This window comes from Callionymus lyra, chromosome 6 (genome assembly GCF_982586985.1).
Source record: "Callionymus lyra chromosome 6, fCalLyr1.hap1.1, whole genome shotgun sequence".
NCBI lineage: Eukaryota > Metazoa > Chordata > Actinopteri > Syngnathiformes > Callionymidae > Callionymus > Callionymus lyra.
Genome location: NC_141823.1, coordinates 33,384,065 through 33,398,485, shown reverse-complemented (window position 1 = coordinate 33,398,485; position 14,421 = coordinate 33,384,065). Strand labels below are relative to the sequence as shown.

The following is a 14,421-nucleotide window of genomic DNA, read 5'->3' as shown; positions in this document are numbered from 1 at the left end:
ACCAAAAAAAACACAGCTTTACTTACAGCAGGGAAAACAAATAGCAGTCCAAACATTTTACACAATTTATTTGAAGTAAAAACAGTCAGAGATGAAAGTTATTAAATTAGTTGCCAGAGCATCAGAGCCAGTGAAGTGAGGATAAAACTGTGTGAGTTCACAGCCGCTGGAGCCAAGTTTCTCCCTGCAGGAACATAAGAAGGAACTTCTTATTCACCAAATAATTGCTGGCTTCACTTCATAAATTCTCATTGATGGCTCTAGAGAGACATGTGTTATGATTGTTAAAACCAGAGAAGAGACACGACACAGGTTATCAGAAGGAACTGTTTTGGTTCACATTGCAAATACTTACCTCTTAACTCCAGGAGGTCTCCTTCATATCTGGCAAGTCCGACAGCATGTCTCTTCTCTTCGTCAAGCTCTGACCATTGATTCTGAGTGATGGCCCACGCCTGCTCTGTGCTGAGCCAGGACAGCTGAAGAGGAGTGAACACAACCTGACAGACAAACAAATTCACACGATGAACAAATGACCATCTTGTTGATTTACATTTACATACACTTTACTCTTTGTCTGATGTAAGAATACATTTATATACTTTCAGAACATTATGTTATTTATACATTAAAATTACAGAATGACAAAGAAAAGGTAACTATTTTCATTAAAATTATAATAATAATAATAACAATAAATATAATTATTCTTGGGCTCTGTTTCTACATTTAAGAATAATCCAAGTAAAAAAAATGATGGCAGCTCTTTTGGGTAAATTTAAGTCAATCACAATAAGCAGTTAAGGAAAAGGATGAACCGATAATTTAATGTAATTTGTTAAGCAAATACAATCTCATAAAAAAATAAAAGGGACAAGAACATAATGAATGATCAGTTCAACTCACCGCAATCTTTTTTGGAGGCATCAGGGAGATGGCTTCAGGAGTGACTCCCTCCATTTGTTGTTGCACCAGAGCAGAAAGCTCCAAGTCCTGCAGTCCAGCTTAAGTTGCAAACACAGTTAATTAATGATTCACATCTCCAGCTTTGCCTTGACTTTGCCAACCCTGCGGTTGGATTTCTAAATTATTATCTTATCTAAAATCTGTCCCTCCTGCCACCTGCCCACCTTGCTTACTTTGGGCATAAAAACTAATTAAGAAAATCTTCCTGTTGTCTTCTGTGTACCTGCAAGTGTCCCAATTTCAGTGAAAACTTCTGGTCCCCAAGCACTGACTGGCCCAAAAGCTTCAACTCTGGATAAGCGGCTCATGAGCGCCTCCATCTGTTGTTCGGTGCAGGGGAGGGACAGCTCCCGCAGGAACAGAGCTGCAATGCTGCAGGAGAATTACATGGAGGATTCAGGGTCGCTCGGATTATCAAGAATTCATTCATTCTAATTAAACTATTCCAATTTTAAAACAGGTTTTTCATTACAGGACAATGGGTATTTGGTTCTACACACTATAACACACAAACAGGAAAGTTTAAACGTAAATGTGGAGTTTAAAAAGCGTATTAGCTATTATTAGCTGACGCTAGCAAGTGCTGGTTTGCTCCATCTGGGTTTTAATCACCTTCATTTAACTTTTAAGCTAATTTGTTGGCTAATGCTAGATAAGAAATGGAAAAAATGACACTAAGAAATGGGAAGTCATCCGGTCAGGTTGTGTTTTTGTCAGCCCTGCAGCTTTTAATAACAAGTAAAAGAACAGGCTGCACTACCTACAGTTAGCTTGCATACGCTAATGAGCAAACACAAGCTGACTCTAGGCTCTATATTTCTCAAGTATAAAATAACTTCCTCTTTTTCTGCTTGTATTTGATAGGAAATGTGTTAATTTTTGGATCAGAACAGTACCCGGAATGGGGAAGTATGTGTGCATGTAGTCCCTAAGTTTTTCTAATGCTTCAGATGTTGAAACACATAATTCTATCAAAACATATTAACCAATAATAAAGTAATGTATTCACTATCTGTTAATAATCAGTGATTGGAATTAGGTTTACTGATGGTTTTATGGTTGAACATGGTTCTTTTATTTAGTTTAAGAAATCTTATAAGATGTATTTTACCTCAGATTGTACGGGTTCAGTTTTCTGATCTCTGATGGATATAGTCCACAGATCAAGTTGCCAAAAGTCACCAGGTCAACGACAGTTAACTGCTCAACTAGCTGTTTACGCTTTCGCATCACTCCTAGAACCAATGCTCTCATCTGAAAAACCACACAAGGTTTAAGTTGAAAAAAGATGCTTTTAATTCCAAAAGGTTTCTGAAAAAAAACGGTTGTGTAATAACCTTTTTTGGGCTCCAGTCTGTCAGCATCCCAAGATGAGCCAGCACACCCTGGTCAGTGAGATTTATGTCCTGTAGCTCTTTATCTCCCATCTCTGTCACCACTGAGCCCAGGGCCAAAATCTGACCTGGAGTCAGCTTATTCAGTGGAGAGAAAGACTGGATGGCACAGAGAACAATCATGTCAAAACTACAAAATCTCAAGTCAAAATATGCTTAGTCATCTTGATAAGACAGAGCATGGAGAGTTGCTGTTTGTAAATACATATATTAAATGTGGTCTATTATAATGCCAAATGAAATCAATGTTTTAGCAATAAGTACTTGAAAATAAACACAACAAAATTATCTATAAGTGTCATATAAATTTCAGATTCCTACAGAAGATTGATATCAAAGAAGTGTGACTGACCTGTCGCATCTTGAGCCACACTGCTCGTCGCTGCTCAGGATCCAGTGTATCATCCTCGCCAAAAACCTCTACACACCGTTTCATGTCCTCTTGTGACATTCGACTTAACTGAGTGGACGTCCAGGCTGAGGGGAGCGTCCCTCGTATGTCGGAACAACTTGGAACAGGCACTGGACACATCAGCGAGTGAAATAACACACACAACCTACTGAATGTACATTTCTCATATATGAGTGGGTCAAACTAACGTCTGGCTCGTCTGCTTCGTGCCTTGATGATCCCTCTCATGAGAATCTGTGCAAGCTGTTGTTGGTGATGTTGGTCCATACAGCTCCTCATACACACTTTACCCGCCACACTGTTCTGCCAGTGCTGCTGACCCACAAGAACTTGCTCCACTGTGTCTTTGTTCAAGACTGTCTACATATATAATTCAGAAAATTAGATCTTCTAACACAAGAAAGGACATGACACATCAACGGACCAAAGGGATTGAGTTCAGCTGCCTTGCAGAGAGAGAAAAGACCAGACGTCCCAAATGTTCCACATCTCCAACCTTCCACCTCGATGGTTCTCTGTCAAAGAAGAAAACAGAATTTATGAATCACTAAACACGGAGACTGTTAAAAAATTATAGCAGAAAAAGTGTTCTCAAAACAGAATGGTTAAATTCCAAACTAAAACAAACCTTTGCTGCAACGTCTAAGGCCAATACAACAATAAGTTTAGATATTGTGGGTTCGATTCCAGCTTGAATGGGGTTTGTGTTTTCTCCTAATGGTTTCCTCTGGGTATTCCTATTTTCCTTCCAACATAGGTTTCTTATAACAGCTATTAGGGATTAACAGACATATTTAGAGTGTCAAGACATAATATATTTTGTGTCTATCAAAGGATAATTTATTTGTGTTTTATAAACAATTTTCGACTCAGTTTTAGTCTTGGTATTGAACCATTAAAAATAATTGCACACCCCTGCTCGTGTCAGGACAGTTTCTTTCAGAGACACACAAATATAGAATGCTTTTCTGTTTTTCGTGAGAATTAGCCATAAACCTGAGCTGACCTTCCCAGCAGAGGTGCTATCCATTATTATAATCACGGCAGTTTCTGCCGCCAGCTAGTTAACTCGTAAATAAACCTGACACTCTAACTGACATTAGCGTCGCATATATTTAAAGATGGTCCCTTACCCTAGCATGTTTTTCTGGGTGAGCAGAGCGCTAATGTCTCTAAGAGCTTCTTTTGGAAGACAGAAGCTCCTCATCTCCTCCAGCCTGAAGACCAGAGCCCCTTCATCAATCGAAGCAAAAATGTTGCTGTTCAAAAACGGCAGCAGAGGTCCCAGGAAGTCCAGCGTGTAACCATCAATCTCTCCTACAGCATCTGAAATTCCCTACAAATACCACACAGTCAGGCTTGATGCCAGAGCTGAACTTAATTACATTAAACATTGTTTATTATCAATATATTCTCCATCTGTGTTTTCATTTCTCTCGGTGCTTATCTGAACTCATGGAGCAGCTGGATTTTCTCAATTAACACTGAAAACTAATTAAAAAGATGATTCGCCGACTCTTATGGATGCATATTTCCAGGGAAATCCAATTTTAACATGAATAATAATGATGCCACTTGTTCCTGTTTGATTACCGATTCAATTACAGCCTTCTCAGCCAAGTTTGTCTGTTTGTAAAAAGGGAGGCGGAGAAACTCTGCAAAGTTGGATTGGATGTGTTCCAGAATGTCCCTGATGGATGTGTTGGAAAGTTTCTCCACCATTGTGACCCTGTGGTAGAAAGGAAGTATAGTTTACTGGTTGATATTTGGTTTTAGAAATTCTTGTGTAGTTTCATAAAAACTTCCGGTAAAGTCGCAGAGAACCAGGAGCTCAGAGTGTCGAGATCAAACTCTTGTTTGCGGTTCAGTTCCTCCAAGATACATTTTCTCTGTTGAAAAAGAAGGTTGGGTATGACATAAATAGCTCATTTTAAAGCTCAGCAATGTAGATTTTAAAGCTCAGCAATGTAATGGTTCTATAGGTTCTTTGAAAGTCTTTAGTGCATGAGGATCAAGAGAAATAATTAAGTCATTTTGCACTTTGAAACAGCTGAGCAAAAATGACATAATAATATGAGATCAATTTTTCAAGTCTTTCCATCTTTTCACCTGGTCAGAAGATATTCATCAATCACAGGTCTGCTCAACAACGGGGTTAATACCAATGAGAGACTTATCTTAGACTTAGACGTTAACTATTTTATTTACAAAAAGTCTCTTTTTTTTCCCCTAATCAGAAATGTCCTTACTAGAGCAGGTCTCATGGGTCGAGGCAGATGAGTCAAAAACGGAAGCAGTTCAGGAAAACCCGTGTCATTGCTCCAAGATCTGAGCAAGTCGCAGCTTACTCCTCCAGCAACCATCCCAAGATCTCTGCAGTAGAAGTACCCGTTATATTTCACTCTGCAGTGATTACAATGTTGAAACAGATTAATTTTAAAATTAAATTTCACATTATGTTTTTTTGTAGTACATATGTTTGCAGGGTTTGCTACTGACCTACTTGTTAACCACTTAACAGTGTCAATTACAATAAAAAAAAGATTAAATCAAGACAGATGTTTGTAATCACCTCAACGTCTCACTTGTTAGGTTGCTGAAGTTGTTGATCATCTTTAACAAAAGTTGTGCCTGTAAAGGTCAACAGAACATTTCAGGTTGCAGTTAGGCTCCAGACTTTGTTCAAAGTGAAAATAATAATGTAGATTTAGCTTCACTTGAGAATCACACTTGAAACAACCCACAGTCCTTCCTTGTGACGGGTTATGTATTTATATATATATATATATATATATATATATATATATATATATAGTGTAACTCCATGACACTGAACTCATTCAGAACCTCAGGATTCGGGGGAGGTGGAGGAAGTCGATAAATTCACTTTTGTCAGTGATAAAATCTCTTGAAAGAGGCCATTATTAATGTATGCTACACTTCCCTGCTCTTTTGTACTGGAGCCAAACTAATTAGCCCGATGGAGGCTGACTGTACGGAGCCTAAACTTTATGAAAGGCTCAGGTGAAGCATATCCAATAAGGTGCAGATTAATGGGAGCAAAGAGCAGCAGAGGGCTGCTTGCTTTTTCCTCTTCAGTCAATGAAGGAGGTGCTTATTGTGGCTCTGAAATGATGACCCACTAACTTAAGAAGATAAATGTTAACCTGCTGGGGCGACCAGTTTACATCCAGGATGTGGCCGATGTGACTCAGGACTTGATCTCCATTCACTGCAGCTGTCAGACTCTTAAGAGGGATGAAAGGCCACAGACAGCGAAGCCGAGTGTTGTTCAGGTCATTGCTTAAAGCCTGAAAAACATATGGAATCATAAAGATCCTGCACACACATATATTTTAAGAAGGTGACAGTGATCTGATGGAAGTGATACTGTGATGGAAGAACACCTTCACCTCCTGCATTGCATCATATAGCATGGCTCTATGGCCCGGCTTGAGCTCGGTTAGCATGGTTCTCCAGCACACGCAGAGATCTGGTTTAATGATCTCGGGCCACTGGAGACCACGGAGCACGGCAGGGGTCAGACCAGTGTGTAGTGGCTTCAGTTCACAAAACTGCTCCATGGTCAGCTGAAAGAACATTTGACAATTAACAATACAATTTTTTGACTATTTACATTCTTACTTACATTGGCGTCCTTGGAAATTTGACAAAGTAGTTCAAAAGCCTGTAAAACAAAATTAATTACACATATTTCTTTAAATGTTTATATTTTCTTTACATCCATTCAAATGAATGATGAGCTAATTAAAAGTATTACTGTAAAGAAGTGAAAAATTAATATAACTATAGAACAAAACCTTAACATTTCTATATTACTTTTATTTATTAATGAATTCATAAATGGATATTTTCCGACACTGTGTTTCTTTTGTACTACATTTTTCACTGGGAAAGAGACTTTATGGACACCTTGAATATCTACAGATCTACAATATTATGGTCTATTTACACCATCGTTAATGAGGTGGACTTCAACGCAATCTGTACTTCTGACGACGAACCTGCGCTGGAGAAAATGGCCGTAATCCAGGTCGAGAAAGGACTTCCAGCAGTTTTGGGGGAGGAAGAGACAAGAGGAAGGAAGCTGCTAGCTGGGCCAGGACAGACATCTCCGGAGGAGCTATGATGCTGATGTTCAGCGTTTGAACTGCTGGAGTCAACCACGACGACAGCTGTTGAAACAGCAGCAGATTCATCTTTGTAGCAACTCTGTGTCCCGACATGACCATGAAGAAAACTTAATGTTACACACAAACAATCACACATGTTCATGAACTGATCATACACACATAAACACCCGTAATTTAGATATACATGTATGTTTGTAATATTTGGGAGATATCCATTAACCATATATAAAACAAGTTGATGCTATCTGTGTATGTACAGCATAGTCATGAGAACAGCTATGGGATGTGGAAATTTGGTCGCTAAGGAGTGGTGGAGGTTGTGTTAGTTATTTTGTTTGTCAGAGGTTTTACTAAATGTTGTGATGGGTTAGGAAGAACATGAAAAGTACACACTAACATCAGTCAACACAATTGTATTTGTAGCTACAAGCTTTAGTCACCCTTCCACTGGGACTGATGAAGCCTTTAGACATGCACTGGAGCAACTGATGCCAGACAGCCGAGGACACAGTCGAGTCCTGGAGAAACATATGGACGTCAAGCGGATCCAGGTAACAAGCCAGAACTCCTAACCTGCAGGAAACAAAAATCTTCTTAAATGAGCAACTACAGTAGAAAGTTTCTAGGCATGACAGACTCGATGACGACGTTTACGCAATAAATGAGCATCCTATTGCCAGGTTGCCAAACCTTTTGGATTGTAGAACATGCCTTGTTCACACTTTTGCAGGATGGATCTTGTGCTTCACAGCTCACAGGTTAATCCATCTACAAAAAAAAAGTTTTTCACACATAAAAAAAAGTTACATACCTGAGTACATCATCACTGGTCAGGTTTTTTTTCTTGGGGAGCAGAGTTCTCAGCACATGTCGCCCTCTCACACCATCCAGACTGCTGTTACCAAGCAACTCCACCAGAGGAGTCAGCTTGAGACCAGAAGAACTTTAGGATCATGTCTAACAAGCCTGCTGAACTGTTATGTTACCTGCTGTGAAGTCAGCTGTTGAAAGTAACTGACCGGAAGGAATGGCAGCAGTGGTAGGATAGATCTCAGGAAGTACGGTGGCCATGTCGGGGCGTCTCCTACCACGTTTGACAGCAGAAGCCTTTTGACGAAAGCCTTTTTCTGCGGAGACTTCATGGAGGAACTGTGGTCTCGGATGGCAGTTAACCTGCAGGACGACCGACAACTTCATTAAATGCACACAGAGTTCAACTTATCAACACCTACACACTGTCGTTGACCATCAGGGAGGCGGGAAAGCTCATGATGTCAGAGACCGACATGAAGGGAATGAACTGAGACAGATCGATGAAAAGCTCAGGGGTCACTCTGTTGAACTTGTGGATGAAGGCAGCTGTCATCGTTTCCATGGCTTGTAACTCCTTCTGAGATGCCTTAAATGTGAAACCAGTAAAATGTTGATGCTTAATTATGATCTTTCAAGTCAAGAGTCAAACCTGATCTGTTTCCACTTGAAGCTGATCCCAGCTCTGATGCATGTGAGACAGAAACCGCTTCACGGCATCTTTCTCCGCAGACATCACCAGAGAACGTATCCGGTCCTTCGGCATCTGAAGGTACTCCTAATGGCAAACAGATTCTCAGCTGTGTATGGATGCATTTTTACAAGTTGCCTCTTACTTGCATCAGAATCCGGAGAGCAGACGAGTTATCATTCTGCTGAATTAAATCCCACAAGACCGGCTGATGGAATAGCAAAAAATAAATTACTATTTAATTGCTGCAGAAGGTTCCAGAAACAAGTTCTTACACTGAAGCAGCCCAGCAGGTCTTCTTTAATGGTAGAGTTTTGCTCTTGGCGAAGAAACCCTCCCACCGTGTGAAGGACGCTGGTGGAAGCTTCGGGCACTAAAGTGGTCCAGGATGCATTATCTAGAAGGCTGGAGACCAGAATGGCTTGACTCAGGCCTTCTCTTGCTTCTCCTTCACCCTCCTCAAGGCCAGATGAGAGTCCAACCATCAAGTCCAGCAGGCGCAGCACATATCCAAGTGCAACCAGAAAGCCCTCATGCTGCCCTCCTTCAACCTCACACACACTCAACTTGTGTAGTGCTTCAAACAACAACGGGGCAGGATTCACACACAACTGCGAGGTGTCAAACTCGTAAGGAGCAGGCAGTACGTCAAAGAACCTCTGAAGCAAGCACTTCTCGTCTGTTTGCTCCTCCTGCTCATCGGCACAGAAGTCCGAAAACTCAGGAACCAACCTGGCCAGCAGATGCTCAAGAGATGTGTTCAGACAAATGTATTCTCTCAGCCCCTGCGTCTGCCCGCAGAGTTCCAGGAGAGAAGCATTGATGAAGTCACGAGTGTCCCACTTTCTGTACTGGCAGGCCTCTTCCACCTGAGTTGAGTTTTGAATTTTGTGACAGTATGCCGAAGCCCAGCTGCCCTCGGGCAGAGAGTCAGACAATTCCTTCCCACACAGAGCAGAGTCGAGAGCCGAGTTGTTGGGCAGAAAGCAGTTCCTGAAGTCCTTGGTGGTGAGTGATCTGTTGCCTAACTGAGACAGACAATTACTGTCAGGCGGTGATGTAGTGGACTCGACTGACAGGTGCACACAGAGCTCGTCTATGCTGGTCTGGTTGAAGAAATGGTAGTTCTTTGTCAGTGCAGCCTGTGAGAAACGGGACCAAGTGTTACACAATTCATCACGCTACACCTGAAGTTGACATTACTAATCAAATATACCATACTGGACTGGAATCAACATCACAACAAGCACTAAGTAAACATGTGAGAGACAGATAATAACTATAAAAGAGGATAATTTCACATGTATAAATAAAACACAGAATACAATAAAACCAATAAAAAGACAACGATAAAATCCAAATCCATTAACGTTTTGAAAGATTCATCAAACTCTGTCGATACAAAACTGTGGGCCAATATTACCTCCATCCATCCATCCCTCCATCCATCCATCCATCCATCCATCCATCCATCCATCCATCCATCCATCCATCCATCCATCCATCCATCCATCCATCCATCCATCCATCCATCCATCCATCCATCCATCCATCCATCCATCCATCCATCCATCCATCCATCCATCCATCCATCCATCCATCCATCCATCCATCCATCCATCCACCCATCCATCCATCCATCCATCCATCCATCCATCCATCCATCCATCCATCCATCCATCCATCCATCCATCCATCCATCCATCCATCCACCCATCCATCCATCTATCTATATTAGAAAATTTTAAAAAATGAAGCCATTCATTTAAATTAATTTCAGCCACACATACTTTGACCGTAGAATGTAGATTATTTTAAAACCATCAGTCCGTCATGGCAGCTCACCTGATGTGCTTGCTGCAGCCAGAAGGAGGTGTTCGCACACACGGTGTTGTTGAACTCATGTGCAAAGAACTCACTGCAGACATGAACCCACAGATAGTCTTCCTCTGCTGCAGACAGGTACCACGCCGCGTCCGAACATGTGACCTGAAGGTCCAGTCCCATCTCAGCAAGTGGTGGGTCAGCCGAGCTGTTCTCCACCTCAAAGAGTTTACAATAGAGGAACACTGTGAAGTTGGAGACTCCTGTCAGGCCAGGGATGGAGTCGTTGCAAGCTGCCTCTAGGATTTCTGTTGAAGGCGTGTGCTCAGAGAGTTCTGATCTCTTGCTCCTTGTTTGCGGGTGATGGGTTCGATGAAGTTCACCAGGGTCATACATCTTTGAGTCTCTGGTGGCTGAACTCGGCGGCTGGTGTCTCACTCCATCAGTCGGGGGGCAGGAGAGGAATGGGAGTGAGTTGGGGAGACTTTGGGAAGTGACACCTAAAGCCTGGGTGTTCCAGATCAGGTTATGTCTCACCCCCCTTGACGAGGATGAAAAATGGAAGAAGTGTTGATCTGGATATCTACACTGAAACTCTGCCACACATGAGAAAATCTTACCATAAGATCAGCTGTTTCAGATTCCCTAGTGAAAGTGAAAAAAACTCAAGTCAGCTTACTCTGCAGCTTGTGACTCCAACATCACCTACGAGGACGAAGGAATTAATCCAGACTAAAGATTTCAATGATGTTCAACCTTCAACCATGACTAGAATTGAACATTTTTAGATGTAGCCTGAAGGTTTCTACCTTCATTTGTTTTGAGAGTGTCCACCTGTTGTTTCCTTCTTGAAACATTGACCATCTCTGTGCCTTCTAAATGAATGTCACTCTCCAAGAGTAGGAAAGTAGATCAGCTTTTGATCAACTAACTTGCAGCTCACTGATAAACTGTGGATATTGTCTTACTTTCATATGATTACATAAACAGCCTGTATTGTCCATGTTAATTCAACAAATATTGCTCAATAATTCACTTACTATTTGAACACTGGGAGGGTCTTGTGTGTGCTCATTTGTTAATTTTAAGGGGCGAGGGGGGATAAAAGATTCTCATGAAAGTTGAATTCAATTTATGTTTATGTTTATGTTTGTGTATACGTGTGTGTTTGTAACCGAGTGTACTTCATTGTTATAAATTCAATTGAATTTGATTCATGAAATTATATCAGATGAAAAGATAGTTTTAGAAATTTAAAAGTTAAAATAAAGAGACTCACCAGCTGAACAGTGTTCTTGTTTTCTGTGTTGTGGCTCGTCCACCAGACTGCTGACGTCATCTACTAAAGCCATGGTAACGCGCGACACCTTCCTCTTCAGGTTACCGTACACAGAACTCCCCACCGTCTGCATGAGGCTCCTCCGCAGTCCATCGAGGCTTTGAACAAGAGCCAGATTCTTCTGAGCCAGTTGGCCACTTCTCTCACCTCCGCTCGAGCGTGATAACGCATGCAGGATGAAGCTTTGCATGGAGTCAGAATCATCCTCTGTATCCTTGATGTCTTTGGAGGACCCGTTACTCATCATTCCCTCCATCCTCAGGGCCTCGGGCGGCAAAATGAAAGGCTTTAACCGCCCAAAAGCTCCAGATCCCTTTCTGTGTTCCACTTCTTCATCAGCTGGATGTAAATTGACCACCGGCTTCCAGTTGCGCACCTCTAGAAATCGTAGTATCTCCTGAAGCCAGCCGACACTGAACACACAGTCGCTCCGGCCCTTCAGAGCACAGATGAAGCCCTGCAGCCCAGCGCTGGCTTGCCCATAGGTGCCGCTGATGAGCGCTTGAAGTGCGGCCTCCAGCACAGCACTCACAGTCCTCCAGTTCTGAGATAGGAAGGTCAAAAGAGGTAGGTGAGGTTGACGCTCTGAGAAGGTCATCACACTCTGGAGGAGCCCCAGAAGGAAGTCCCAGTGAGGACTCCCTCTTAGGGACAAGAACCAGTCTTGCAGCTGGACGCTGGGCCGAGGTGGCAGTCCATCGTTCCACTGGTTGAAAGCAATGTTTTCTTGGGACTGGAGAACATATTGAAGGAGTTTTTCCCACAAAGGTGGATCATCTGTGTCACTCCTCACCTCATCCAGCTCTGCACCCATCTCTTGCAGGTAGTGAGAGATGTTGTAGAGGAAGCCAGAGAGACGATGTCTATCTAACAGCTTGTGTTTAACAGGAAGCAGACCAAAGGTTTTGAGACCCCCCATAATGTTTCTCACCCAGGGGGGCACAGAGGGTTCTTGTTTGGTCTCCGCTTCTCTAGTACTGGGCTTTGAAGCTCCTCCTTTGCTTAGTTTGGAAATGAGTTCTTGAAAAACAGCATTCATCCGTTGCCCTTTATTTAAGCCTGAAACATTTCCAACAAGTAATTCAACAAAAGTACACGACTGTTTCTCACTGGCAGACGAACTGACTCACCTGAGTGCTGACAGTATCCCTGCTCCACCAACAGAAGACACAGTAACAAGAAGACGACCTTAAAAGTTCCCATCCTTTCCATCTCTGTTAGTAGTAGAGCAACTTTCCCTCCTGCGTATTCAGCTGGGTGAGAAAACCATCAAACAAAAAACCCGTTCTGGGGTAAGAACTGGGACAGAACTGTACAAAACGTTTCAAAATGCGTTTTTCTGAGTTTATTTCAAAGCTTCAGTGACGTAAATAAAAATTCACATTTTTACTAATTTTATCCAAATTGATCAAAAGGGAATTAAAATTGTAACACTATATAAGAATACATGACACACATTCTTCTCACATGGCACACATAAATGATCACATGATATAAACAAATGGTCACATGACAAACATAATGATAAAGATAATGACCACATTGCACATGTGAAGAAACATAGACAACCTCAGCATTCAGTAAATAATAAAAAAAAATAACATACATTAAGTATGAAGTAAATATGTTTACTGGAATAAAAAAGTATAGATAGACTGTAGCAGGTTATAAAAAATAAAAACTTATCAACTCTATGCCAGTTTTATATTTAAAAAAAAATCTTGTTTGACCAACTAAACATTATTTGAATAATTGTTTGATGCATTTGTATCTTTTGACATTCTGTAAAGCCAAAGAGATTTTTATGACCGAAAAACATTAAAAATAAAAAAATAACATTTCTCTGTGCTGGCTTGGTATAGAAAGTATGTACTCTATGAAAAAACTATACCTGGTCACATTAAGAAGAATATTTAAGGAGATTTATGTCTGAGATGGTAAAATATATATGACATCCATGTAAGAATGGTGACGTTTCGCAGAATTCAATCAAAAATGTAAACAAGCAACTCAGATTACTCACATAAAGTCCACTTTTGATATATTTCTCAGTTTGCAGAGTCTCGGACCGTCAGTCACGTTCAGATCTTTCTCTTTCCTGAGCGGGTCCTGTTTCCTCTTCACTTTCTCCAGCTCTCCCCTCCCCCTCCCACCCCTGTCCTCCCTACTTGGGTCACTTGTTTGGTCATGTTAATGCTTGAGATCGGCCTCTTCATTCAGCCATGTGGACATGATGGAGCAGTCAGGTGCACTGGTGAACATTTGGTAATCGTTTATGTGTGTCATGATTTTATTCTCAGGGTGAAAAGCAGGTCAGAGAATCTTGCTGGGGTTGAAACAAAGATCAAATCTGGATCAAGTTAATCACACCCGGATATTTATCTCGCTCCTGTCCCCCCTGCTGACTGATTCTTCATTGAGCTGTCTGTCATCGTGGACTCTTGTGAGTCTGGGTTTGTTGCTGGTGTTGTGTTTCTGTGCCAGCAGACCTGAGCAGCTTGTTTAGCTCACAATTGAGCTCCGTGGAGAGACGGACCAGTCACTGTCTGCTGCTCCAGAAACCCTAGAGGGCCAGGTGAAAGGACAAGGGCCCCCCCATACTCCCCACCTCATCTACCTGTTGCCTGCCCAGTGATAATAACATCCTCCTGTATTATTAACACTGTGGGGAACAGCGATCTCTCACTGCAGCACAGCTCCATTCACCAGCAGAATTTTCAATGAGAAACTGGATCTCCAGCATCAGTTGCTCATCACTCTGTGGAAACCTGGGCTCGATGGCAGCGTCGAAAATCCGCCGTTGACACAAAATGTTGAGATTGGAATAGTTA

General features: G+C 41.7%; 1 protein-coding gene across 1 annotated transcript; it reads right to left on the bottom strand.

The window, feature by feature from the left end:
• Nucleotides 1–101: 101 nt before the first annotated feature.
• LOC148078878 (stereocilin) lies at nucleotides 102–12,802 on the bottom strand. The gene is made up of 29 exons (XM_087793562.1): nucleotides 12,721–12,802; nucleotides 11,531–12,649; nucleotides 10,872–10,896; nucleotides 10,273–10,792; nucleotides 8,703–9,569; nucleotides 8,573–8,635; nucleotides 8,389–8,514; nucleotides 8,159–8,325; nucleotides 7,913–8,099; nucleotides 7,738–7,853; nucleotides 7,367–7,499; nucleotides 6,798–6,968; nucleotides 6,422–6,460; nucleotides 6,186–6,362; nucleotides 5,940–6,083; nucleotides 5,345–5,403; nucleotides 5,022–5,145; nucleotides 4,579–4,661; nucleotides 4,366–4,501; nucleotides 3,906–4,108; nucleotides 3,197–3,287; nucleotides 2,961–3,132; nucleotides 2,713–2,882; nucleotides 2,304–2,459; nucleotides 2,078–2,220; nucleotides 1,190–1,338; nucleotides 907–1,004; nucleotides 356–500; nucleotides 102–184 (listed from the first exon to the last, which is right to left on the bottom strand). The coding sequence occupies exons 1-29, from the start codon at nucleotides 12,800–12,802 to the stop codon at nucleotides 102–104; spliced, it is 5,748 nt and encodes a 1,915-aa protein (XP_087649688.1).
• Between the last annotated feature and the right edge of the window lie 1,619 nt (nucleotides 12,803–14,421).

Bases quoted from the DNA above. Each gene is read 5' to 3' on its own strand.
- LOC148078878 (XM_087793562.1), bottom strand. From the start codon at position 12,802: ATGGAAAGGATGGGAACTTTTAAGGTCGTCTTCTTGTTACTGTGTCTT. The intron at 12,650-12,720 runs GTGAGTCAGTTC...GAAATGTTTCAG, and splicing joins GGGATACTGTCAGCACTCAG to GCTTAAATAAAGGGCAACGG. The intron at 10,793-10,871 runs GTAAGATTTTCT...ATCCTCGTCAAG, and splicing joins CTGAAACAGCTGATCTTATG to GGGGGTGAGACATAACCTGA.